This window comes from Pelmatolapia mariae, linkage group LG13 (genome assembly GCF_036321145.2).
Source record: "Pelmatolapia mariae isolate MD_Pm_ZW linkage group LG13, Pm_UMD_F_2, whole genome shotgun sequence".
Taxonomy (NCBI): Eukaryota; Metazoa; Chordata; class Actinopteri; order Cichliformes; family Cichlidae; genus Pelmatolapia; species Pelmatolapia mariae.
Genome location: NC_086238.1, coordinates 11,551,387 through 11,579,012, shown reverse-complemented (window position 1 = coordinate 11,579,012; position 27,626 = coordinate 11,551,387). Strand labels below are relative to the sequence as shown.

General features: G+C 39.8%; 1 protein-coding gene across 2 annotated transcripts; it reads left to right on the top strand.

The window, feature by feature from the left end:
• On the top strand, window positions 1-27,626 carry LOC134639693 (ATP-binding cassette sub-family C member 2-like). 2 transcript variants are annotated; one of them, XM_063491029.1, is made up of 32 exons: window positions 1-45; window positions 741-917; window positions 5,814-5,954; window positions 6,036-6,173; window positions 6,357-6,479; window positions 6,570-6,625; window positions 6,711-6,966; window positions 7,118-7,296; window positions 8,933-9,110; window positions 13,292-13,546; window positions 14,037-14,102; window positions 14,257-14,394; window positions 14,475-14,621; window positions 14,701-14,785; window positions 14,903-14,969; window positions 15,123-15,249; window positions 16,184-16,360; window positions 16,586-16,753; window positions 17,296-17,479; window positions 17,712-17,853; window positions 17,951-18,053; window positions 18,147-18,366; window positions 19,676-19,830; window positions 21,445-21,600; window positions 21,703-21,902; window positions 22,012-22,138; window positions 22,255-22,356; window positions 23,200-23,343; window positions 24,360-24,518; window positions 24,606-24,772; window positions 24,987-25,181; window positions 27,497-27,626. In XM_063491029.1, the coding sequence occupies exons 1-32, from the start codon at window positions 1-3 to the stop codon at window positions 27,624-27,626; spliced, it is 4,707 nt and encodes a 1,568-aa protein (XP_063347099.1). The 2 variants fall into 2 exon arrangements, with proteins under 2 accessions (XP_063347099.1, XP_063347098.1); XM_063491028.1 differs by having other exon boundaries at window positions 17,296-17,499; window positions 17,723-17,847.

Below are 27,626 nucleotides of genomic sequence, written 5' to 3'. Positions count from 1 at the left end.
ATGTGTGCGGCAGCTCTGGAGGAGTACTGTGGGTCCACCTTTTGGGTGAGTTAAACAGACAGAAAGACTGAAGAATTAAGGTAAATTCAAACAAACATAAGACTAGCAACATACAAAGTAAATTGTCTGGAATGTATGTTGAGAATGACAACAAATAGACATATAACACCTTATGATACCATGTCAGGGACATGCTGATGTCATAGTTTTTGGCGTTTTGTTTTTTTTTAAAGATCTTTTTTTTCATTTTTTTATGCTTTGGAGAAATAAAAGCTTTAAGAAAAGTGAAGCTTTTTACAAGGCAGTAAAAATGAAAGATGTAGTTGTAAAAAGCTGTTCATGTTATTGTGTCAGCCTGTTCAACACAGATTGGACAAACAGGAAGGTCATGGTTTCTATTTGTCATAGCAACTATGAAAGACATCTTCCAAAAAGGCAGAAAAGAAAATGATTAACTTTCTGGTTTCAGAAAGTTTCTGGTTTCAGAAAGTTAAGTAAGTAAGTAAAGTTTATTTATTAAGCGCTTTTCACAGACAAACAGTCACAAAGCGCTGTACACAAATATTAAAATAGACAATAAAATCAATAGACATTATACACAACGTAAAAGATCAAATGTAAATAGTGTAAAAAATATAAAATATGTAGATCAGTTGCACTTTTAAGACAACTTTCTGGTTGCCTTAGAAGGGCAGCAGGACTTTGTTATGCATGTGTGTTTGTTTGTATGTGTCCTTCAGAATGCTTCATATCTGAAGCGACCAGACCCAGACCTCCCACTATGTGTGGAACAGACAGTTCTTGTATGGATCCCCCTTTGTTTCCTGTGGCTCTGTGCCCCATGGCACCTGCTGGCTCTCTGTCAGAGCGCAAAAGTAAACACAAAACAGCTGTCCAAGCTCTACATCTGCAAACAGGTAAGAAATACTATCTAATAAAGACATCTTCATAAAAAAATTGTTGTTTCAGTTTATAGCTTAGGTAGCTGTCTTCTAGTTTCAAATGTTTAACTGTATACTGTAAAGAAATATGTTTTACTGTAAAGTTTTACAGAATTTACAGGAAAACTGAATTTCTGTTATTTTTAAATACATAAAATATGAATCAAATTACAGTAAAATGACAGTAAAAGATGACAAAATGACATTAAAAGTAGTTTCTGTACCTTTACTTGGATTTGTTGACAATTAACACATGTTGTGTTTTGATGGAAGCATTTGTTGCACATTCTTTTTATCTTGGTTAAAAGAGGGACATATTCTGAATCCAAGTTTCTAATCCTTTATTGCCTCAAGCAGTTCAACCCATAAGCATGTACATGGATCTCTTTGATTCAGAAAACCACTGTCTGCAAGCAGTTAGCTGTAACCAACGTCCTGACAGAGAGCGACCTTTACTTAACATTACAGAGAATTATATATGACGCTTTTAATTGGTCAAAACTGTTGGGGAGACGCCATGGTTTAGACTTGGCTTTCCCTCGTTGGCCCACAGGCTGGTCGCAGCCTTCTGGCATTCCGCTTTCCTCCGGTCAGGCGAGGACACATCTGGGGTGGTAACCTGCCTCTCCTATTTCTGTATAACAGCCTGGTTTCATGTGATGGTGGTCACGGTAGTATGTGAGATGCATACTTATTCCAGGCTTCGTTATTGTTCACTATACTGCAGCCAAAATCATAAAAATGCATATAAAGTATGATTTATGAAATATTTGACCTCACACGTCATCCCAAGAAAATGGTGACAACATCTATAAATGTTTCTTTCATGAGTAAATAATTTCCATTTAGTATTTGTAAACCCTCATTGGGTATAATTATGTTAATTTCACAGATGGTGCATTTTATATTCATTATGTACTTTTTTAGAATTATTGACCAAAACTGGTAAATATACCATAAACCTATAAAAACAGAAATACATATTTTATATTATTCTCAAGATATATTAATGAGTTTGGACAATACATGTTAAATGCCTATGAAATCACAGGATTGTATAATTAAAAATACTATATGATTTAATAGCATTTTAAATAAAATTATTTTTTTAAATAAAATTTGTAACACTATAATGATCATAATGTATTTGTAATTGCTTAGTTTTTTTTAATACAAAAATGTCAGTAAGAAGTGAAGGGTTTAACTCCGGAAGATTTCACATTTTAGTTTTAAAAAGAAACAAGGCGTGAAGGACGGGCACTTTCCATCCAAGCTTAATAGCAGTTAGCTTTCAAGTCAGCAACGATACAGAAAGGAAACAGACTTTATATGGAGAGGTCATTGTGGATTATGGGATGCTTACAAACTGACAGTTTGGAATTTTTACCTTTTGGAAGAGAAGGTGAAGATTTTTCTCAAAAAGCTAGGGAACAATTCATCAGAGGAAAACTGATCATTTATACAAATTAACCCCTAAAAGACCAACCAGTGCTTAATTTTGTATAAGCACAGGCCAGAACAGTCTGACATTTTTTGTTGTAAAAACAGCAATATCTTATTTGAAAGGAGGAAAAAGGAGCAGTCACAGTCAGCAGCAGGGCACAACCGTATACACTGCACCTGCAAGTCAAGTGTAGCAAACTCATCGTTATTAGCACACTGTCTTTACTCTAGCGTGGCACTAAATCTCTATGACTATGACTAGTACTATTCTATATAGTTAACAGAGGTATTAGTTAGCTATTAAACCAACTCTTTCCCAGCATGATACTGAGAGCAGGCTTGGCTAGTGGTTGAAGTGATGTTAAGGGTTTTATCTTTTTGGCTACCTGCAATAGATACTGTTCAGTACAATTTTTTTTTTTTTTTTTTTTTTTTGCATTTAGGCAGCTTTCTTTATTCAAGCATTCCTCACTGTCTGTCTTTCTTATCCGCCCTAACACCAGCTAGGGAGGATAAGAAAGACAGACACAACATTGTCATCCCCTGTGTAGCCGGTGTATCAGAGAAACTCAGGAGAGTTTTCTCCAAGCACGACATCCCAGTGCATTTGAGGCCCAGCAACACACTCAGACAAAAACTGGTTCACCCGAAAGACAAAACTCCAAAACACAAACTTAACAATGTGGTTTATGCTGTACAGTGTAGCGAGGAATGCCCAGACCTCTACATTGGACAGACCAAACAGCCACTTCACAAGCGCATGGCACAACATAGAAGAGCCACCTCCACGGGACAAGACTCAGCAGTCCATCTGCATCTAAAGGACAAAGGTCACTCTTTCGAGGATGCCAATGTTCACATTTTGGACAGAGAGGACAGATGGTTTGAAAGAGGAGTGAAAGAAGCCATCTATGTCCACTGTGAGCGACCATCTTTGAACAGAGGCGGTGGCTTACAACACCAACTGTCTGCCATCTATAATCCAGTTTTGAGATCCCTTCCCAGACGCCTTAACGCCCACTCACATCCTGGGCCATCTGACCTCAGGAAATCACATGATAGGGTGGGGCCAGGTTTCACAATGAGCTCACCCAAAACCCTGGCTGATTGTGACCCACTCCCGTTTTCACACCTTGGCTCATGTGATTAGGTAGATGATCATCAGGGGGTCCTTTGTCCCTCTTTGGGGGGATACTCCCACTGGGTTTAAATCTGGGACTCTCCACCATTTGACCTTAGAACTGAAGAAGCTTCTCGGATGAGAGGTGAAACGTCTTCAAGCAACTTACAGAAGTCCAGACGCTTTTCTTTCCAAGCTCCTTAGACTACGATGACCTGGATGACTGAGAACCTTCACAGACACCATCAGGACCTACACAAAAATGAGGCACATTGCCAATCTGCACGCTGTGTAGCAGTTTGCAAGTATGAAAAATTACAGTGCTTTAAAGGTTTTGTTTACCGTTACCACTAACATTTTCTGTGACTTTGCAGGGACCTTTGTAGAACTACGTAGAAGTACAAAGTTACCGTAGTCCTGATTGTAGAACTTTGAAGTTTTTCTCTCAGTGTTTGCTCAATGTGCTCATTCAATGTTCTTCATTCTGTAAAGTTCTTGCCTCCCTCTTTCAAACTATTGTTTCTCATTCCCTGTTTTGTTTTTATTTTGCTAGTCATTTGTCTCCTGTCTCTTGCATTTAGTTTTGCTTTCTTTTTAAGTTGTGCTTTGTTCCCCAGCTATGTCCATTTCCCTTCATTCTTATGTGTGGTTTTTATAACCTATTTCCTTTGTTCTTTGTCAGGTCATTTGTTAACCTGCCTTCAAGTGCTCCAAATTCTCTGAAAAAGCTTGATTTTTGCTGTTCATTTCCCCCTATGGACTGTAATCATCCTAATTAAAGATTAGTTTTCACTTTAATCTGAGGGTTTCTCAGTATTGCATTAACATTCCCCTCTTTCCACACTTCATGCTAGTTCACAAATGCATTTTCAAATGCAGAAAAATAGCTACACAATGAAATACACAATCAATACATATATTACTCATTTTACAGACTGTGCAACCCGACTTTAAAGTACAGTAGTATAGGCCTATTTAACACCATATACAGTTTACACGAGACAATTTTATTTCTTATGTGAATGTTATTTATTTTAACTGTCATAAACAGGATGTGACAAGTGATAATAATAACAACTGTACTGCATTAAAACATTCACAGCAGGTGGCATATCCAGTCTTTAAGTGATGAACCCTGCCTTCGGGTCAAAACTACTCTGCATTTATTAAGGCTGTTGTGTTTTTAACATGTTTAATGCTTTGTATCTTGTCCTACTTAATCTGAACAAGCCCCTAAAAAAAGGCAGTGATCACTGTCGACCTCTCTCGGTTTTTATTACCACTATTCATTTTAAAACTCAGTTTTTAAAACCCTACAATGTAACAGCCCAGCCCATGCAGCAGTATATTAATGACCAACCTCGTATTGTGAATGGATTATCTCAGTAGTTCCCCTGACTCACGTTTGGTCCATTTACATCATCCTGACATGTGATTGCATTTGTCCCTAAACATTGGGAAACCTCACGTTAACTTTTGTCGAGTTGAAAAAGTTAGCGTTCATCCTCCAGCTTCACTGTGTTTATATTATGCTAACCATAGCTGTGTAGCTAGCCACCACGTAGCACATCATTATATACCAGCTAGTCCAACTACAGTAACCATATAAATGTCACTGCTGTTTAGTTTCCTGTCGTCATTTATGTCGAAAGTGATAGCAGAGCTTTACGTTTTAATTTTTCAGAAATCCCTCAATCAGAACATGGTATATTATTCAGTCTTCAAAAAAATTTAGAGACTTCCCGCGCACCACTAGAGGGAGCCCATGTACCACCAGTGGTATGCGTACCACAGTTTGACAACCTATGACCTACTAAATTTTATTCAGATGTGTTGCAGCAGGGACACATGGAAAAATTTGGGAACACCGTCCCTCGAGGACTGGAGTAATATGAAAAGAAAAATGTTTTTCCAAAGGTCAGTGTAAAAAAGAGTGTATATATTGAAGCTAAAACACATGTAGTGTAAATTCTCTGTTAAGGTCAAAAACACCAAGAGGCCTGTCTCTGTGAGTTTATTATAAATGCATATACTGTGTATGAAATATTCTAACATGGAAAGGACAAGTCATTTACAGCAAAAGGGCAAAGAGATGTCATTCCAGCGCTGCATATTTTAAGCATCTGTTATCACTTCTCTAAAACCTTGAAGGAATGAAGGGAAAGAACTTAGTTTTAAGTATTTGGTATCTCGTGAAAAAACAAAAACATAGTATTGGTTAAAAGTTTATGCAAAAGATTATAAAAAATTGTTTTTGCATAAAATAACATGATTTATTCTCCTGTCTGGTCTGTGTTTTCTTCCTTCAGCTTGTGGTGTCTCTGTTGTTCCTGACGGCCATAGCACACCTGGGAGTCACACTAGGAGAAGATTTTGGCCCAAACAGTGACCAATCTTCAAAAAATGCTGGTGTATACTACGCAAATCCGGTTTTACTTGCAGTCACATGGGTAAATAGAGCAACCTTTATATTTGATTATTTAAATTTGAAAGGATTTGTTTTTTATGTTGTGATGTGTCTTCTTTGTTAGATCCTTGTCCTGCTTTGCCATGAAGGATTAAGACGCGAAGGAGCAATAGACTCTGCCTCTATTTTCCTCTTCTGGTTGCTCCTTGTAGTGTGTGACATCTTTCCTTTCCAGACCCTCCTACGAGAGGCTGTCAGACTGGTATGAGTGAAGACATTTGATCAAGTTGGATTTAAAGTAGAAGACAAATAGTAGATTTACTCAGACATGGTGCAATAACTTGATATGATTGACTTTTAGCTCTCCATATGTTGCATAACACACTATTTTCAGTTTTTGTCAGGACCCTTTAAAGTTTTTCTTTCTCTCATTTTTGGGAATTAGGGCGAGGTCCGTGATGTCCCACGTTTCAGCCTTTTCTACATTTCTTTTGGGCTTGAACTGATTGCACTAGTTCTTTCTACTGTGGCTGATATCCCCCCAGAAGCTAAAGACTTTATAAAAAAGGTACCCTTTATTTGTTATTGTTTTTGTTTGTTTGTTTTCAGAGGTCAAAGTTCATAAGGAGTCGGACGTTAATCTTGTTTTTATCCACAGAATCCTGAAGCAGGTGCAGCATTTTTGAGCAGAATTACTTTAAACTGGTTAAACAGGTAACATTAAAGTCACTATAGTAGGAATCTTAACAAGCACCTACATATGTGCTCCATGTCTTCAGAGTTCTCTTTGTTTTTACAGTATGGTTTTAAAAGGCTACAAACAACCTCTGGTTCAGGAGGACATGTGGGATTTGAATGAGAGTGATAGCACTGCTTTCATCAATGAGCGTTTCCAGCATTTCATGAAGCCTGAGTTGGATGCAGCTAGGGTCCGCTTCCAGAACAAGATGAAAAAGAAATCAGCTAAAACCAGAGACAGTGCCCAGGAAGACCCACAGCAAAATGGGCTTTCCAGTGGTCTGGGGAAAGGAGTCAGTCAGGATGTACTAATGATGGTGAGAGCATTCAAACAAAAGCACTTCCACTCACATGTACACTATATTGAGCTACAGTCTAAACGGATTTTACTAACACCACTAATCAACATCACTATGTTTTTTTCTGAATAAATCTCATCAACTGTGCTTGAACGATCTGTTCCTTTAGGAGGAAAGGGGGAAGAAAGAAGATGAAAAGAAGAAAAAGGACAATAAGGAGGAAGAGAACTATCCCAATTCATGGCTGATTACCACCATTTACAAGACCTTTAAAAGGATTCTGATTGAATCTGTCTGCTTCAAACTTCTGCAGGATGTGTTAACCTTTGTCAGTCCTCAGCTTCTTAAGTGAGTAAGATATTACAGAACGTTACAGAAATAAAACAACAGATTTAAGAGAAGAACAATGTTGTGCTTGTACAATGTCGCTGGACTTAAACCAGCAACTCAGCTGTGTTGTACCCTGCAGTGGACTACAGTGGTCTCTTAATAGTTCACTGTTCTGACTTTCTGATGCATACTTTTCAAAAAGAAAAGGAAAGTATTGAACCCAGTTCTTTTTATTCTTCTGCTGGACAGAGAAGATGCAGACTCAGAGTGGTCAATGTATTTATAATCATTTTATTCAATATATTATCTTCCGGAAGAGAGATCCGCACGTTGGTAAGCATCTGCAGATCTGAAGCATTATAGCCTATATTATAGTCGGCTCCCTCCTCCTGTTATTTTGGTACTTACACGTCACACACAGTTTCGATCAAAACAACTTCTGCGCTACACTCTGCCTCTGCAGCTCTGCTCTGATGTGGCTGAGGGGGCTCGCCCAGCTTTAACGGTCTCAAAATCGTCTGTATGTCTTTCCTGCTTATCTGATAAAATCCGGGGACCTGAGTAGCCTTCCAGTCCTGGCCTCCGTCAGGAACATAGTTACAGCGGCTCTCCTCTTTATAGATGCGCTTGGTATTTAAGTGGGTTAGCTTTAGAGGGCTTGACAGTAGGCCTCAACTGTATGTTATGCGTAAAGGGCTGAAGTAACCTGTAAGAGCTATTTACATTAAAATGGGTTAATACTCAGATTTTTACCTGTACTGTTTCACAACGGGTTAAAAGGTGAATATCAACAATTTAGACTTTAATTGTAGGAAATTTTAATGAGTTTTTGCTGAGTTTGTTCTTAACATTGGAGAGGACACAGGCACATCCAGCTCTGAAGATGTGCTTATCTCAGTGTTCTGTAGTCCTGGCCTCCGTCAGGCACAAATTTCACTTTGAGATCCAATCTTCTGAACTGTTCATCTCACAGCAGACGAAGGGAAGAGCAAAGAATGCTTCTGGGCGGTCTCTTTTATACTCAGCCAAGTGCCTATTTGCCCCCCCTTCTCTCTCCTCCTATCTAGTCATTCAAACACATTGTTGACATAAGATCATCTGATGTCCAACCACACACTATCTATCTGATTTATCAAAGTTTACTTCAAAATCCCTTCTTTACATTTTCTTCGTAATTCTTAACATAGAAAATCTCATGACATTTGAACATTTAAGAGACATCCTCCACAGTGCTGACACCAATAGGTAAAGATCTAAGCTGGATCATGTCCACAGACACAAAATCTAGACTGTTTCACTACTCAAACTACATTTCTCATTTAACATATTGATCAAGCTTATATTTTGATTTATCTTTAAACAAAAATAAAAAACGATAAAAAATGAGGATAAAAATAAAGATTAAATCTATAAATCACTTAAAAAAAATGGATGTTAAGCCTTTTCACCCTCTCTCCAATGTGATACGAAGAAAGGCAAGGGGTCTTTAATTTCTCTCTGTCCCTCATGTGTTGACGCTAGTCATTCATAACCGATAACAGGAGTGGCAGGATGAAATGAGGACATTGTTAGATAAGTGCTAAAGATGAAGCAGGAGATTAGCATGTGTTGAGGCACTAGATCATGTTTTCTTCTTTTTTTCTATTTTTCCTAGATTGATGATCTCGTTCACTCAGGACAAATCCAGACATGCCTGGGAGGGCTATTTGTATGCAGTGTTGCTGATGGTGGTGGCTCTGCTACAGTCTCTGACCCTACAGCAGTATTTCCAGCGCTGCCATGTGCTGGGGATGAAGGTTCGCACTGCACTTATGGCTGCTGTGTATAAAAAGGTAAAAACAGGAGTGACAGAACACCATTTATTGACATTGGTGTGAAAAAAAAAATCAAATGCTGTATAATATAATTTACTGTTACACATTAGAAGAAAAAAAATTACTAGACATAATTTTATGATTAAGTCAGTTGTCAGATGTTTCAGTTTTGAAGAACTTTTATCAGCACATAGTTGTCACAGAAAAACTATTTACATTATTTCTTTTTTTTTTCTTTTTTTTTTTTTATTCTGTCCCATTTGGTTCTTTAGCCGTCAGAATTGTTGTCTGAAGACCAACAAGGATACCAAATGGATTTATTTTGCCAAATGAATCATCATGGCATTGCCGTATTGGTCCATTTGATCAACTTTTGTTGTTATTATTTATTTTATTTTCAGTAGTTACAGATGAGACAGACATGATTGGGGGATAGGAAAGGGAGAAAGAAAGAGAGGAAGGAAAAGAAAAACAGAAGGGAAGAGGGACAGTGAGAAAGGGCACTTACAAAGACAAAGAGAAAAAAAAAATCTCCTGGATCACCTGTTGAGAGAAAAAGAATAGAAAACAAGCAAAAAAAACAAAGCAACATACTAAACACAACACCATCATGTTAATCTAGCTAAGTGTAAACAGCAATAAATACTAAATATTGAATGTTGTTGTGCAGCACAGACAGCGCACAATGTGCTTTGAAGTAGCAGCTAAGAAAGGTGTAGTTTATGTCTACGAACAGTGAACACCCATGTGCACACCCGTGTGGATCAGCGCGCTTGTATACAGAAGGTTTCCCCATGTAACGGTCTGCTAGAGGGTGTGGAGGGCCATAGCCCCGTCCCCCAGGGCATGAAGCAGGCATGGAGAAGATCCAGGCTCCAGACATCCAGGGACCCCAGAGTGCGAGAGCCCAAGGAGTACCACCGGAGGGGCATCCGTGCCACCCTCCTGGGAAGGGCTGAGGAGATCCCCAGACGAGGGGTCACCCAGTAGCCACGGAGCAGAAGCCAGAGGGGGCTGCACTGGCGCGCCCGCCGGCTCTGCCGGCAGCCAGCTGTGCCAGAGTGAACCGAGCTGCAGGCCCCGAGGCCGGAGGTTCGAGGGCCTCCTTTGCCCCGGAAGAGGCCTGACCGAGCGACAGGCACCAGGCCCCGCCAAGTAGCCACCGCGAGTGAGCTGGTGTATACCTGAGCGCCCAGCCCCGGACACCAAGAACCACCAATGCACCGACCCCTGAGTGCATCAGTTACCGGCAGGGAGTGTGGTGAGGGGAGATAGGCCTCCACACTTTGGAGGGCCTGGGTGTTCCCAGGGAGGTGGAGTCTAAGACCTGACCTGACATATAAACACAGACAAACAGGCACACACAGACACAAACATGCATTCCCACCCTCATGCACACATATACAAACACTCAGCACTCATCCAACGTAGGAATAGACATATATGCACATGTACACACAATCGCACTCCCCAAACATACTCTATACCCCGGGTCCAGGTACCCTCGCCCCCAGAGGGGGAAACGGCACCCAGACCCAAGAGATGTGACCCTTTCCCCCCGGGGTGGAGGCAAGCAGACCGCCCCAGGCCTCGCAGAAGCAGGGAGGCCAATCTGTCAGCCAACACCTCCTCCCAGCCCCCCGCCCCGATGGCTGGCAGAGAACGGGGGTGTGTGAAGACCCCATACCTCCCTCCTCCCGCTCATGTGTAGTGTTGCTGCGTGTTGTTCTAAAGTGCATTTAAAACAGGGGAGGGCATGGTGCTGCTGCCGGAGAGCAGCAGGTGTTAGCACGGCCGCTCCCGAGAACCCTCAATGTCTACATGGATTTAAAATTGAGAGGTGGGCACCGGCGCCAGAGGTAGGGTTGAATACTCAGACCATTCACTGGACGCCGTTGGCGTGGTCACCCTCAAGGCCCTATATATATGTGTGTGTTATGACAGTGTGAATAATGTGGATGTCTAAGTTGTGGAATAAAATTGAGGCACAGGTGGCCAGAAGGGGACAGAGGGGGGGGATGTCTCCCCTGCACCCTGGTGACACACCCACACCCCAAGGCCCTACCTGTGTGGGTGGGTGTGGTGGAGCGGGAAGAGGGAGGCAGCCGGGGATGGGGAGGAAAAGAAAGGAGGGGCAAGATGCTCCTACCTAGGGCCAGCTCCCCCGCTGACCCCAGTAGGCACCCCCGTCCTCTGGCACCCACCAAGGCAAGGGAGTCCAGGCCCATCCAGACCGGGGCCTACGGCAGCAGCACCGCCAAGCCCCACAGGACCCAAGGAAGCCCACCCTACCCCACCGCAGAGGAAACTGTACCCACCCTAACATTCAATCATCTCCCAGACTACACAAGACAACAGACACCCAGGTTAGGTTTGTTCTCCACCTCTCCTATGTCTCTCCCCCACCTGCAGAGTGGACTTCTGCAAGGATGGAACAACCTCCCCGCCAGTTAAAGAGCCCCCCAGTTAGGCCGATGCACCAGAGGCCCCCTGCGCCAGGGCTGAGCCCCCGTGCACCCACCCGCCCACAACCTCGGCGACACACCGACTAGGACCGAAGCCCCAAGGCCCAGCCAGAGCCCCATCACGGAGACGAAGCACCCCCGAACCCCAAGCCCCCCCGCCTGCCCCGGATCCACTCAGGAGCAGCCAGGCCACCAGGCCAGTAACCTACGTCCGCCAGCACAGACCATCCCCCAACCCCCGCTGCACGCAGCCACGAGGAGAACACCCTCTAAGAGCGACCAGAGCCACTGACCAGGTTATGACCACAGCCCCCCGGGTTGAGCCCTCCCAGGATAACGTCTCTAGGGGTCCTCCAGGCGCCCTAAGCCCGTCCCAACCTCCACATCAACCACAATAGCTAAGACGGGACCAAACCACGACCCCCCACCCCCTCTAGGTGACGGAGCCGATCAAAGGAGCCCAGAGGGATTGATCTAATGTGGTGGCAGAGGCTGTATCAAGACTAATGTGATCTATTAGATGGTTTCTATATTGGCTAGAATTAAGATTATTTTTATTTTTCCAGTTCATGAGGATCGTTTTCTTGGCGATGCATAGGGCAGTAAAAACCATGTGGACTGTATTAGTTTCTGTAGTGACAGCATCCAATTTTCCCAACAAGCACACTATAGGGGAGGCTGGAATTTTACATTTCAGACACTTTGATAAGTCTTCACATATCTCACGCCAAAACTTCTGAACTGGTGAACAGAACCAAAGAGCGTGGATGTAATTGTCTGGTGTATTGCCTTGACAGTGTGAGCAGTTGTTGGAAGATGTAAAGCCCATCTTGAACATCCGATGACCAGTATAGTGCACTCTATGTAGTATTTTGTATTGTATTAATTGCAGACTGGGATTTTTAATCAATTTAAAGGTTTTTAAGCATACCTGAGACCAGAAGTTTTGGTCTAAGCTTACTGATAAATCTGCTTCCCACTTTGCAATAGGAAGGGATACTGATTCATCTATTTTAGAAAGTGTTCTGTATATTTTAGATAATAATTTGGGGGATTTAAGAGTAAGAAAATGTACCACACTTGGTGGTGTTTGTAATTCAGCTTGACTGGGGTAAAATTTCTTTTTTACTATGGATTTAATTTGTTGATATTCTAAAAACCTTTTCTTGTTGATCCCATATTGTGCAACTAGTCTGTCAAATGAAATAAATTCTGTTCCCTCTAATATATGTTCTAAGTATTTAATTCCTTTACAACTCCATTCTGGAAAATTAATCATATTATTGTTTTGTAATATGTCAGGGTTATTCCAGATAGGTGTACGTTTGCATGGGATTAATGAAGACTCCGTTATTTTTAGAAACTCCCACCATGCTGTCAGAGAAGAGCTGATGTTAACACTTTTGAAGCATTCATATCTTTTGATGTTTGAGCTGATAAATGGTAGGTCTGAAATCTCTAGATCATTGCATAGTGCCTGTTCAACATCTAGCCAGGGCTCATCTAAGAGGGTATGTTTTACATTATTTCTTAAAGAAAGTCAGCTTTGCTTTCTTCAATATATAGGGTTAGAGTAGGATTGTGATTTAAAAAAAACTGACACAAAGATCCATCTCCTGCTTTGTTGATGTACTAAAACATACAGAGTAAGAAAAAATATCACTTATATGCTTCTCTTACTTAATTTCCACCCCACTTTCTAATTAATATGCCCCTTTTTATCACTTTTCTAAGGCATTAGTGGTGTCCAATGATACTCGTAAGGAGTCAACAGTAGGGGAAACGGTGAACCTGATGTCAGCAGATGCCCAGCGCTTCAATGATGTGACCACCTCTATCCACCTGCTGTGGTCCTGCCCTCTGCAGATCATCATATCCATTGTTTTCCTGTGGCTGGAGTTAGGACCTTCTGTGTTGGCAGGACTGGGAGTCATGGTGTTAATAATTCCAACCAATGCACTGCTAGCAACCAAGGCCAGAAAACTCCAGGTCAGGGGAAATACTTGCCAAATCTTCTTTGCTTCTGTACACCTCTGTGCGAGATTCTAAATCAAATAATCAAGATGAGATTACACTGCAAATTTTAAAGTATTATTCAAGATGTTTAACTAAAGTATTGCATTGACTGTTTAATAGATTTTGATACAGTCCCCCACTTTCAGAGGCTCAAAAGTAGTTGGACAATTGAGTGACGCAGCATGCAGGCTCAGCCACGTGTCTCACAGTCAACATTCAGATTTGCTCTCATAGACCAGTCTCCCTTCTATAAAAAGACCCAAAATATCTTTGGAGTTTAATTAATATTAACATTAATGTGAAGAAAGAGATCTCAGTAACTTTGAACACGTGATTCTTGCTGGTGAAAAAGTTAGGTTTTTATTTTCAAATGAATTAGATAGAATAAATTGCTGTTCAAAACACTTTATTTAAGTATTGTCTTATTGCCTGTTTAACATGAGCTACATGTGTCTCTTTTCAGACAGAGAACATGAAGTTTAAAGATAAGAGAATGAAAATCATGAATGAAATTCTAAATGGGATCAAGGTGAGCTCTTTTGTTCAGTGTATTCATGGTGTATGTAGATGCCTTCCTCACATCTAAGACTTTGATGCTTCATGAAACTGCAGTAACTTGAACCATAAGTGCTTCCTTCTGCCTCACTGCCTCCTCCCTGTCTTTTTCTTTTGTCTCCCACCAGATTCTGAAGCTGTATGCTTGGGAGCCATCCTTCCAGAAGCAGGTGGAAGACATTAGAGGGGAAGAACTAAAAGTCATGAAAAAGTTTACCTACCTACAGTCCATCGCCATCCTTACCTTTCGCTGCAGTCCAGCTCTGGTGAGTTCTGTCAGAGAGCTTCGCAGAGATTAGAATCAAATAGTAAACAAACTTTTTTCTTAAACTGTCTGTACTTGCAGGTTTCTCTGGCCACGTTTGCAGTATTTGTTAGTGTGAGCAACGATAATGTGTTAACTGCTGAGAGAGCTTTTACTTCCATCTCTCTCTTCAACATCCTCCGAGCTCCTCTTGCTATGCTGCCCATGCTCATTGCTTCCATTGTGCAAGTAAGTGAACAGACCTACATGAGGCACATGTATCAAGCCTGTGATAAAATCACACTTAACCTGTTCTTTGAATTTTCAGACAGCAGTGTCTAAGAAGCGCCTGGAGAAGTTTCTTGCAGGGGAAGACATCGACAGTGACATTGTGCGCCAAGACCCCAGTTTCAGTATGTTCACCATTAGAATTTGCACTTGTTCTACAGCTGAAGATTGAAGCTTAGTCACAGTTTTTATGTGTGCGGATCACCTGTTAAGCTCTATTTTGGTCTGTGTTCATTTTTTAGATACTGCTGTGAGTGTATGTGATGGTTCCTTTGCTTGGGAAAAAGATGCAAACCCTCTGCTGAAAGAGTATGTCTGTGTTGGTCATCAAAAAGTTACTAGTTAACTTAATTAACTGTGAGATGTTCACCAGGTTTTTTTAGCATTGCTTCAGTTTTTCCAGTCTGCCTATTTGCCCCTGATGTGTTCACAGCATTGAGTATAGTTATTATGTGTGTCCAGTGTGAATTTGGACATTGAGCCTGGTCGGTTGGTTGCCGTAGTGGGAGCTGTTGGGTCAGGAAAGTCGTCTCTTATGTCAGCCCTCCTTGGAGAGATGCACAGTACCAAAGGTTTTATCAACATTAGGGTAATGGCTTTTTTTTGTATCTGTAGTGTGCGTTAAAAAACATGTAAAATCCAAAACATCTAATTACGTCTTAACTAAAATAACACACATGTTCACACAAATGTTTTTGTTTTGTTTTTTTAAACTCAACATGTAGCATGACTGTGGCATAATCAAATTAAGTTTGCTTCAGTTTTTACTTCAGCGCCTTCCCTCATCTCTCACGAAGGCAGACTTTTTCAGGAGATTATCAGAATCAGAATACTTTATTATTCCATAAGGAAATTATGTTCCTTATCTTTTTGGTTTTTAAATACAGAGAAAATCAATGTTGATTGAATCATTTACTGAGTTTATTTAATGACTAAAAGTATAAAATTCCTCTATATAGCAGTATCTTTCTGCATTCTCAATCATCCAGATAAGGAAATCCCAAAAAGTCCCACTGAAAACAATATGTCTACATGAAAAGCATAAACGTTTTGTGATCTACACAGTAGTAGTTACATTCAAGGAGGACAAAAAGCGTAGAAGAATTTAACAATCACAATACAATATTTTCTTTTTTTTAAAGAATTCAACAATTAAACATTAAAGACTTTAAAAAACAAAGTAAAGATGCAGAAATAAAAAAAAACATCACCAGCCTAATTCATTCAAGCCAGTTTTGATAATCTGGTCTAAACTCATCAGTACTGAAGGAGAAAACAGCAGAATAAAGAAATATATTTTTGCACAAAGTTTTTGAAATGGAGGCAGATGATTTGCTTATAACTCAAACCATTTTACCCACAGAATAAACTGTTCTCTTAGATTTCCAGCAAAATGATTTTTTTTTCACCTAGCCACTGCAGTGTTTGGTCTGGATAAAACCGTGTAAATGCCAGTTTTTTTTATGATAAGACAACAATGGAGTGAGACATCTGTAATTGAGTTATAATGTATTTCTTTCCAGGGTTCTCTTGCTTTTGTACCACAACAAGCCTGGATCCAAAATGCTACTTTGAAGGATAATATCTTGTTTGGATCTCCACATGAAGAAGAGAACTTCAAAAAAGTAATACAGGCCTGTGCTCTTGCCCCTGACCTTGAGCTGCTGCCTGGAGGAGACCTCACTGAGATTGGAGAGAAAGTGAGTTACACTTTAAATGGTTCAGGTTTTAGGTTACACAAATATTTTTCCTGTATGCAAATGCTGTGTATGGTGTTTATTGTAAACATATGTAAAATATTTGTTTCTTAAATACATGACAAAAAAGTAACAAAACAGAAGAGCTCTTCTGATTATATAAGAAAGGCTTCCTTGCATTAAATAGAATCCCGGTATCTCTTTTCCCCTCCTTTCTTCTCTTTTCAGGGTATCAATCTCTCAGGGGGTCAAAAGCAACGTGTGAGCTTAGCCAGAGCAGTCTACAGTCAGGCTGATATTTATCTATTAGATGACCCTTTGTCTGCCGTGGACTCCCATGTAGGAAAGCATCTATTTGAAAATGTAATTGGACCCAATGGAATACTTAAAAACAAGGTTTGTGCTTAACAACATATGCTAAACATTTCACTTTAAATTAATATTTTAAATAGAAATCAGTATTTAAAGTGAAAAAAACTCGCCCATTTCCCATTTAATTTCTTCTGAGGAATCTTGACATGAAATACTATCTGCACAGGATAGTCCAGCTGTTACTTGTTTTACCTCATTTTACCCAGGACCAGAGCATTACGTAAAGGTTACATGAATAGCCTAAATATCACACTAAATGACCAAGATAACTGAATAGCTAATAATGAAAGGTTAGGAATAAAAGCCACTCAGAAATGGAATTACAAATTAGAAAAGGTTTGGCTTTATAAATGCTTTTTAAATGATTAAACCAATTATTGTTAATTCAGTCTGTGAACTGAAACATATTCTCTTTTTGATAAATACAATTTATAAACATATTTAAACATAATTTATGTATTTTTCTTTCTTTTCCTTTAATACTTAACAATGTTGTTGTAAATCCTATCTAACCCTATTTGATTGGTGAATTCAAACCTGAGTCTCATATATCTCTGACCATACAGACTCGTATCCTGGTGACTCATGGCATAAGCTTCCTGCCTTACATGGATGAAATTGTGGTTTTGGAGAAGGGAGTCATTTCTGAAGTTGGATCCTATGAAAACCTTCGTGCCAGTGGAGGAGCTTTTTCTAAGTTTCTCGACACATATGCCAAAGAGCAGAGCAATCAGAGAAATTCAGAAACAGGTGATTACAACCTTTTCTTAGTATATTAGGAATATAATCTGCACACATCACATGTTTTTGTTAGCTGTACAACCAAAACCTATGCTAAAATTATACATCACAAATATGAATGAATTAAATTTCTTTTTACCATCTTTTATGGATACTTTGTGTTGATGTTGTTCACATATTTGACCCAAGTACCATAAATTACTGCCATATATGTAAAACACCATGTATATTGTTATTTTAGGTGAGGGCCAGGACGCAGAAGACTTTGAGCTCATCCCAGATGGAGACAATGCCCAACCTGACGGTCCTTTAGAGGACACTGTTTCTCTTACACTGAAGCGAGAAAACAGCATCCGCCGCAGCCAGCGCAATGGCAGGTTCGAGCTTGTTAAAGTTATAGATGAAACCAGGGAAACAGCTTGTCTCAAACACCATCTTTAGCAGAATGTCCATTTCATTTTTTCCTCAATTTTTCTTTAGTGTCAGATTAAGAAGAAATACTTCCATTAAAAAATCTGCAAATGCTTATGAACCACAGAAAGGCCAGAAGCTTATAGAGAAGGAAACTATGGAAACAGGACAAGTAATATAATGTTTTTTCTCTGCCTAAGTAATGACACAAATAGCACAAGATTACAACAAATGATAGCCTGTTCCGTCTCCCGCTGATTTCCAGGTGAAGCTTGCAGTGTTCCTGCAGTACCTGCGAGCCATGGGCTGGGGATATTCTGCCATGGTTTTCCTCAGTTACTTCACCCAGAACGCTGCTTTGATTGGTCAAAATTTGTGGCTGAGTGACTGGACCGGTGATTCTGTGGAGTACTACAACATGACATACCCTTCCTGGAAGAGGGACACAAGGGTGGGAGTGTTCGGAGCTCTTGGAGTGGCTCAGGGTAACTGAACAGTCATTCTTTTTCTATTTGCAAATATTTTCAGGTTTGTGCAAGTTAACGTTAAGGAACTGTGTGTCTTAAAGACAGGAAAATTCCGTACTCTGTTATTTAGGATCCACTCATTTTTAGAGCGCTATGTAGACAACCTAAACATCCAGTCTTTTTATTGTACTAGAGAACTTGTGCACTGTGTGCGTTAGGTCCTTTGTCACAGGGACCCATGCTGCAAAGTGCATAGGCACCTATAATTTCTTATGTCAATAATTAGGAGGAATTTATTTATATACAGAATTCTGTTAAGCTGAACTGAATCTTCTCAAGCTAAACTACCTAGTGTAATAAAAAAAAAAACTGTAATAAAACTAAACTAATCAATCAAAAACAAAACAAAACAAAAAATAAGGAGGATGCTTCAGAGCTGTTCGGTCTGGGCGAATGATGGGGCTGATGTAGCGGGTGGAGATGAGTATAAAAGTAGAGAGGAGTACAAAGAAGACATTTGTTATTTATTTGTTCTTTAACAGTATTTTATTTGCAACGTTCAAATATGTTTTTTCTTTTCATATGATATTAAAATCACAAAAAGTGTGTACATTTGACATACAGCACATTTCATTTTAATATAAATAAAAATCTAATGGAAGAATAGTTGATATCAACATACCTTGGGAAATTATTGAAATTATTATTGAATTGCAAATGCTTGTACAGATAACAATGAAATAGTGCTGGCTGCTCTTTCATATTGTGAATGGGTGACCAATTACAATGTCAGAGTGATACGTTTTATTCCAGCTGCTTTATATTGTAAAAAGACTGGCAATTTGGACCTTGGTTCATCTTGAGCTCAGCTTTACATGCAGTACATATATTACTGATTGAACTATTTTTTTTTTTTATAAGAATAAAAATTGAATATGAAAAAAGTGAAATACTATTTGATTTGTCAGTATAGCCCTGCGACAGACTGTCGATTTGTCCAGCTTGTACCTTCCCTCTTTCCCTGTGGCAGCAGAGACAGGCTCCAGCCCCTGCAACCCTGAATTTCATACAAGCTAAACTTTGTCATTAAGAATTTCTGAACATCCAAACCTGCTCTGGTCTCCAATTAACAAGATTCCTAGTGATAATTAGCATTTGCAAAAAGAAATATTATTTTGTAATAATAATAATAACAGCCATTCTATATCAGTAGGCAGGAAAAAGCACACCTGAGTGTTACTGTAAGTTCAAGGTTCTGTTCACGGTGGATTTGACTTTGTTAAAAATGTAGTTCTATTATTTAGAAACTTTCTTGTTTTTATTGCAGGTCTCTTTGTGTTCCTCAGTACACTGCTCCTAGCCAATGCTTCCATTGATGCAGCTCGTATCCTGCATTCACGACTTCTTAACAACATCCTGCGAGTTCCTATGGTTTTCTTTGACACTACACCTATTGGAAGAGTGATCAACCGCTTTGCAAAAGTAGGGTCTTGTAGTTCACTTTTTAAGGATTCTTTTCATAGTTTTCAATATTTATGTTACCTTCTTGTGGCTTGTATGTTTACAAATACAAACTATAACTAGTTTTTAATGTCATTTCTAAAATAACAGTGCTAAAAATTAAAAAACTAAACATTAAATTTAAAAAAAGGCTTTCTTTCTGTTTGCTGCGAGTTGTATATCCACTTGTATTATTTAATTTTTCCCACTTTATCTCACATTTTTTAATACAATCCTAAATATTCTTAAAATTGTTCTCTCCTTACGTCGTTCTTTAAAGAGGCTTTCTTCCCAAGTGCCTCCTCAAGTGTATAGTTCAGTTCAATTTTATCTAGTGCTGACACACAATAACAGACGCTAAAGGTACATTGTATTGTAAAGGTAAAGCTCTTACAACAATCGAGAAAAAACCCTCAAACAATTAGATGACTCCCTATGAGTCAATATGAATTTAATATGAATATATTAAATAAATCAATATGCTTTTCAATTCATTTCAATTTTATTTGCACAGTCCCAAATCAACCTAAAAAATCAACCCAATACTGTAATATGTGTGTAGATCTGTTGTCTCTGTTAGCTGCGGCTACTAAATTCAGCCACTTGTAGAAAAAGGGAAGAAGGAGCTAATTTCTCTTGTATCCTCACATCCTGCTTATACCAACAAAAGGGTCTTAATGGACTAATAATTAATCATTAAATTATTAAGTCGTTAGAATGGCTGTAAGTGCCACGGCTAGCGGGCCAAGCCATGTGGAGTTTGTGAGAGAGGACCCAAACGCTGGCACTAGCTTGGACGCAAGTGAGCTTTATTTACACAGAGAGGATACAAACAGAAGTGGCGATGGCATGTGCAGAACCTAAAGGAAACCTAAACTGGGGAAGCTAGTAAAACAAACCTGAAACCTTAATCCACAGAAGGACATGCAGGGGGAAACGCACGGAGGTAACACAAAGTGACTCAGGGAGACAACACAGACAGACCAGCGACGCGCACGAGAGGACACACACTACAGAGAGAAACAGGGAAACTACACACAGGAGGGAGACACAACTGAACCTAGTTAACATGACAAAACAGGGAGGGTGCAAAACTGAACACACTGACATCAGACACGGACTTTCAAAGTAAAACAGGAAATACACAGACTGGTCTCAGAGACAAGGTGCAGACGAAGAACAGAGGGAACACATGAGCAGGGATGACTAAACACTAAACAGAGGAAGAACAGAACCCGAAACCACAAACAGAATACATAATAATAATAATAATAATAATAATAATAATAAACACAAAATGCTGGGTCACATGACCCAGGACCACGACAGTAAGACTGTATTTTTTGGAACAGCTCTAATCTCAGGAACAACTCAAAACTTTAAAAGTGTTTAGCCACTGATGAACATCCATGACTTGTCATTTACATTTTCTCCAATATGATCTTTAGCTTTTATAATACTCGACTTCATTCTTCTAGTATTATTTACACTTAGAATTTTGCTAATTATGTACTTTTAATGTTTTTACATGTGCATTATAAATAAAATTGACGTTTGACTTAAATAAGTACTAACTCTCCAAATATTATCCTAAAGGACATTTTTACCATAGATGAGGCCATTCCTATTAACTTGCGCGCCGGCCTTCTGTGTCTGCTGGGTGTACTGGGAACAATATTTGTCATCTGCCTGGCAACTCCTTTCTTTGCCATAGTTATCATTCCTCTGGCTCTAATCTATTTCTTTGTACAGGTAAGCTAAACAAGGTAAAGAATATATGTAAAAAAGCTACCCTAACTTTCTTATAGTATGAAATGCAAACTGATTTTGTTTTGTCTTTCTCTCTACACCCAGCGCTTTTATATTGCCACTTCAAGGCAGCTGCGCCGGCTGGACTCGGTGTCTCGCTCACCGATATACTCTCACTTTGGTGAGACGGTGTCCGGCCTGTCAGTGATAAGAGCCTACAAGCATCAAGAAAGGTTTCTTAAACACAATGAAGTAACTATAGATGAAAACCTCAAAAGTATCTACCTGCGGATCATGTCTGACAGGTCAGACATTGAACAGTGTACCTGCAAACACAGATAAGCATGTGATGCTAATTGATGAGACCCTAAAATTTGTTTGTGTGCATATTTGTGGGGTTTGTTTTCTTGACAGATGGCTGGCCATACGTCTGGAGTTTGTTGGAAACCTGGTGGTGTTTTTTGCTGCTCTGTTTGCTGTCATTTCCAGAGATTCTATTGACAGTAATGTGGTTGGCCTATCTGTATCATATGCCCTTAATGTCAGTCACAAAAACACTCAGAATTTATCCCTATTTCATCAGTGTTTATGTATGCGGTAATACTAAAATATAGGAATAATGTAAACACAGACCTCTCTCCTGTTGGGGTTCTGCAGGTAACCCAGTCCCTCAACTGGCTGGTGAGGATGACCTCAGAGCTGGAGACCAATATTGTAGCTGTGGAGAGAGTGAACGAATACACTCAGCTTAAGAACGAGGCACGTAGAAATACTTTGTGAGCAAGACATTATTTATCCATCCATCCATTCTCTTCAGTCTATCTGGGTCACGGGGATGCTGGAGCCTATCCCAGCTACCATAGGGTGTGTGGGTGCTAACTACCGTGCTGCCATATGACATTATTTATACTTTGGTTAAATCAAAATCTACTGTTTTCTTAAATAGGACATGAATTTTAAGATTTCTACAGGCTGTGAGTTTATTGTAACTCTGACAGTTCAACAGGAATCTAATAAGCTTGGGTGCGACATCAACTGCAATGTTTGCTCACTGTACAGTGATAATACTTTTATTCCCAGCTGCTGTTTCTCCACTGTTTCTTAACATACTACTGATAACAATTCAGATAATTGTCAAACAAATGAGATTTTGATGCAACAGTTTAATTTTATGTTTCACTAACGTTTGAGTTCACATGTTTGAACTCCACCTGTTATATTTGAGTTGGATTGTTTATTCATAATGGCACCAGAGCTGCACTGATTAGCACGTCCCATCATGCCATTCATACTGAATTTAATCTGAGTTAGAATATAACATTGCACATGTACACTGGGCCTTAATTGTTAATCTTGGTTGCATATTTTCATTTGAGCTATTAAATTTTTTACCAAGCATGACATCTTTTTAAAGTTTTTTTTTTCTTCTTTATTTTAGTGGTGTATGCATGCATGTCTGTATGTATGGTGTCTGTATAATTTAGTTTCTTATTTATCTTGGTTTGAATATTAATGCACAACATATTCTAGAGCTATTTTAGCTCCCTTTGATAACTTTTGTACTATATTACATGTGTTCTGCTTCTTTTTCTGTTGGTACAGGCTGACTGGGTAGCTGACACTCGACCTCCACAGATGTGGCCAGAGGCAGGAAGAGTGCAATTTGAGAACTACAAAGTCCGTTACAGACCTGAATTGGATTTAGTGCTGCATGGAATCACTTGTGACATTGACAGCACTGAAAAGGTATGTGTGTGTGAGCGTGAGAGTCTCCATATATGTATAAAGTTCTTGTAAGAGTTAGATAGAGTTTACTGCATCTGTTATAATGTTCACAAAAGATACAAAAGCATATACTGCTAAAAAAAATAAAATAAAAAAATAAAGAAAAGAAAGAAAGATGTTGTTTTTGGATGGACATTGTTTAAATCATTGGGAGTTTTTTTTTTTTCCCCTCATTGAAAAATCCATAATATATAAAATAGTCCCACTATTTTTTTTAATTTAAAAGGTTAACTATTAACAACTTCTGTAAGTTTCCTGCTGGGCTGAGTTTGGCCAATTGTGTCTAAAATGTAGCTTCCAGTTACAGGCCTGAATATCCTTTTTTTTAATTTGAGTTTAGAAAAGCTGTTTAAAGTTGAAATTTGTAATTTGATATAACTTTGTGCTGTAAGACATTGACATTCTATTGCTTTGGGGTTTTTTATAGACCAATCTATTAATCATTTACTCAAAAAAATGCCACAGATCAATCTGTGTTGACAGTAATTACATATAATAAACTGCAAAAATAATGTGAACAATCAGTTTTTCTTTTAAGTTGTACATTATGCGTATTACTGTATATTAGAATCAGTCATGATATGTAAACATGTAACTAGTCTACGATTAGGGTGAGGTGAAACACTGACAACTTTGTAATACTGACGTCAAAGTAAAAATTAGAAAAGACTGTATATATTGCAACAACATATATCATGGAATCACTGCAAATAGCAGTAATGACTATAAGCACTATAAAATATCTGATGCCCCTGAAAAATGTTGCTTCTTTCTGTAACACATAACATTACTGAAATTACTAAGATCTTTTACAAACTAAGTAAAGACTGAGTATATTTGCTTATTATTGCATTATTTAATGCTATACTGTTAAATACGATTTATATCCAGAAAGAAAAATGTGTAGTTTTTTTTTTTTTTTCAAATATGCGCCAGCTGTTATTTTGATCTTATGTGTTTTCCCTCATTGCATTCAGATCGGTATTGTCGGTCGCACAGGAGCTGGGAAATCAAGTCTTACCAACTGCCTGTTTAGAATTATTGAAGCTGCTGAAGGTCGCATCCTCATTGATGATGTAGATATCTCTAAAATAGGCCTGCATGACCTGAGAAACAGACTCACAATTATACCACAGGTATACACATAAATATAAACAATAACCTTGTCAAAGAATTTGATATTTCTAAAAAGTACACTGACATTTGTAATCCCGTGTGCACAGGATCCCGTTTTGTTCTCGGGGTCACTGAGGATGAACCTGGATCCATTTGACAAGTTCAGCGATGAGGAGATTTGGAGAGTGCTGGAGCTCTCTCATCTAAAGAGCTATGTATCAGGGCTGCAGGAAGGATTACAGCATAAAGTGGCAGAGGGGGGAGAAAACCTCAGGTGGGTAATAAAATTAACAATACAGCCTCTGGGTATAAGTTATATATAAGTATAGGTTTTGCACAGTTCATTATTCTAAACCTTATGTAATGTTCTGCAAAACATACATAAACCTTAATTTTATTTGAACACATGAGTGTCATTTGTAGTTTACTTTTTTCTTTTGGGCTACAAAAACCCTCTTGAGATATTAAGACTAATACAATCTTCCCAGTGTTGGGCAGAGGCAGCTGCTGTGTCTGGCTCGAGCACTCCTGAGAAAGTCACGTATCCTAATTCTGGATGAAGCCACTGCAGCTGTTGACCTGGAGACAGACAACCTGATTCAGAACACCATCCGCAAAGAGTTTTCAGACTGCACAGTCCTTACCATCGCCCACCGCCTGCAGAGTATCATGGATAGCTCTAGGTGAGTTATACCTTTTCCCTTAACATTTTTGGATGATGTGCCCTACCTTATTTTATTTCTGTCAGGGTCAAATTTCTTTCTTTTCCAACCCTTCCTTCTCGTGCACATAATTTATGTGCATGACAAGGAATCAACCACAATTAATTTGGCTTTTTACACATTGTAATATCCTCAAAATTTGACTGCATCTATTTCCAGCATACAGAAAATGAGAAATATTGTGCAGTAAATAAACCCACTACGTCGTACCAATGACTGTATGAATGATCTGATCAAACATACATAATATAGCAGAGTGGTATTTGACAAAATAATCTAAACTTAAGGTTCACTGACTCCTTTTTCTTGACTTGGACTTTACCTTATCCAGAACTTCTATATTTTGCCTAAGAGGGGCCAGATGAAGAGTGTTTCAGAGATCCTCTGTGAGAGCTAACAGGGAACGTTCTGGCTGTTGTTTGTGCTTATGCACCAAATGATAGTTCAGAGTACCCAGCCTGGGTACTGGGAAGGGTGCTCCATCTGGTGACTACATCATGCTACTAAGAGGCTTTAATGCTCATGTAGGTTGATCGGAAGCCAAGTGATGTTCTGTTATTAGACTTCTGTGCAAATCACACGTTGTCCATAACGAACACCAGATTTGAACAAAGTATGTCCATAAGTGCACATGGAACCAGGACACCCTAGGTCCCAAGTTAGTGAACAATTTCTTAAGCATATCATCAGATCTGCAGCTATATTCTGAACACCTGGGTGAAGAGAAGAGCTGAGCTGTCAGCTGATCACTACCTGGATCAAGTAAAGGAGCATGATGCTGGACAAACCTGACGTCGGAGGCCCCGGTCTGCAAGCTTTCCACTCCTGGCAGAGCTTTGACAGCGCTCCGAGGGAGGCTGAAGACAATGAGTCTGAATGAACCATGTTCTGCACCTGCATTTTTGAGGCTCTTGCATGGAGCTGTGGTTTCAGGGGGGTTGGTGCATGTTGTGGTGGTAATCCCCAAAGCAGATGGTAGAGACCAGAGGTGAAGGGAGTTGTCAAGCTTAGAAGGAACCCTATTAGGCCTGGTTAGCTTGTGGGACTTCTGAGCTAACTGATAGATGCTGGCAGGCCAAGCGAAACATAGCTAGCTGAAGCAAAAACTCAAAAACCCTCAGACAATTCAGGAGGGTAATGCCCTACTCATACGGTGTATAGTGTGAGTGTGATGCTGCTGACTTCAACTGAGGATATTTTCGGATAGTAGAAGGAATACTTTGTCAACCTCTGTAATCCCGCTTACATGCAGTCTGAAGATGAGGGGGATGACTTGTTCATCACTAGGGATGAGGTCACTGAGGTAGTTAAACAATTCCTTGGTGGCAGGATCAATAGACTGAATGAGTTCTTTAAGGCCCCAGATGTTGTAGCGCTGACTTGGTTTACACACCTCTCCAAGGTTACGTGGAGCTCTGGGGCAGTGCCTCTAGACTGGGAGAATCGGGTGGTGTTTCCCAACTTTAGGAAGGGGGACCAGTATGTGTACTCCAGCTAAAAGGAGGTCACAGTCCTCAGCCTCACCAGGAAGGTCTATGCCAGGGTACTGGAAACGAGAGTTCATAATTCTCTTGGATCTTTGGATTCAGGATAAGCAATGTGGTTTTCGTCCTGTTTGGGGAACAGTGGACCAGATCTTTATTCTGTAGTCCTGTCAGTTTACAGCGAAGTGTGAAGTAGTGCAAATGTACCACTCCAAGTCTGTGGCCATAGGCCTCAGGCAGAAAAGAGTGCTTAGCCTGAGCCTGAGTATACGTTTCTCTGGGTGTTGTTCACAAGGGAAGTGAGAAACTGACAAATGGATTGGGGGTGATGCTGCAGTGATGTAGATGCTACTTAGGTCTGTAGTCGTAAAAAGAGAGCTGAGCTTTAAAGCGAACCTGTCGATTTAGCAGTCAGTCTATGTCCCCAACCTCACCTATGGTCATGAGTCTTTGGGTAGTGACCAAAAGAATGAAATCATGTCTACAAGTGGTGGAAATTAGCTTTCTCTTAAGGGTGGCTGGGCTCTCTCTTTGAGATAGGATGAAAAGTGCAGTCATTGGAGAGGGGCTCCGAGTACTGCTGATACTCCTCCACATCAAAAGGAGGGAGGCCCCAAAGTAGATCCAGCACATGCTGGAGAGATCATGTCTCTCAGCTGGCCTGGGCATGCTTTGGTGTTCCTCAGATAAGTTGGAGGAGGTGGCTGGGGAACACCAAAGCATTCCCTTATGCTAGACAGTATGGACATTGCTCATTGGATTACTATTAAAGTCTGTGCTTCTTTCCAACAGGGTAATGGTGCTTGATGCTGGAAAAATAGTGGAATTTGATTCACCGAACAACTTGCTTGAAAAAGAAGGTCATTTCTACGCCATGGCAAAGGATGCTGGGATAACACTAGAAAGCAGCACACATTTATAA

Excerpts from the sequence above, each read along its gene's own strand:
- LOC134639693 (XM_063491028.1), top strand. The coding sequence starts at position 1 with ATGTGTGCGGCAGCTCTGGAGGAGTACTGTGGGTCCACCTTTTGG. Across the intron at positions 6,480-6,569 it reads CTAAAGACTTTATAAAAAAG|AATCCTGAAGCAGGTGCAGC; the intron begins GTACCCTTTATT and ends TTTTATCCACAG. Across the intron at positions 7,297-8,932 it reads GTCAGTCCTCAGCTTCTTAA|ATTGATGATCTCGTTCACTC; the intron begins GTGAGTAAGATA and ends TATTTTTCCTAG.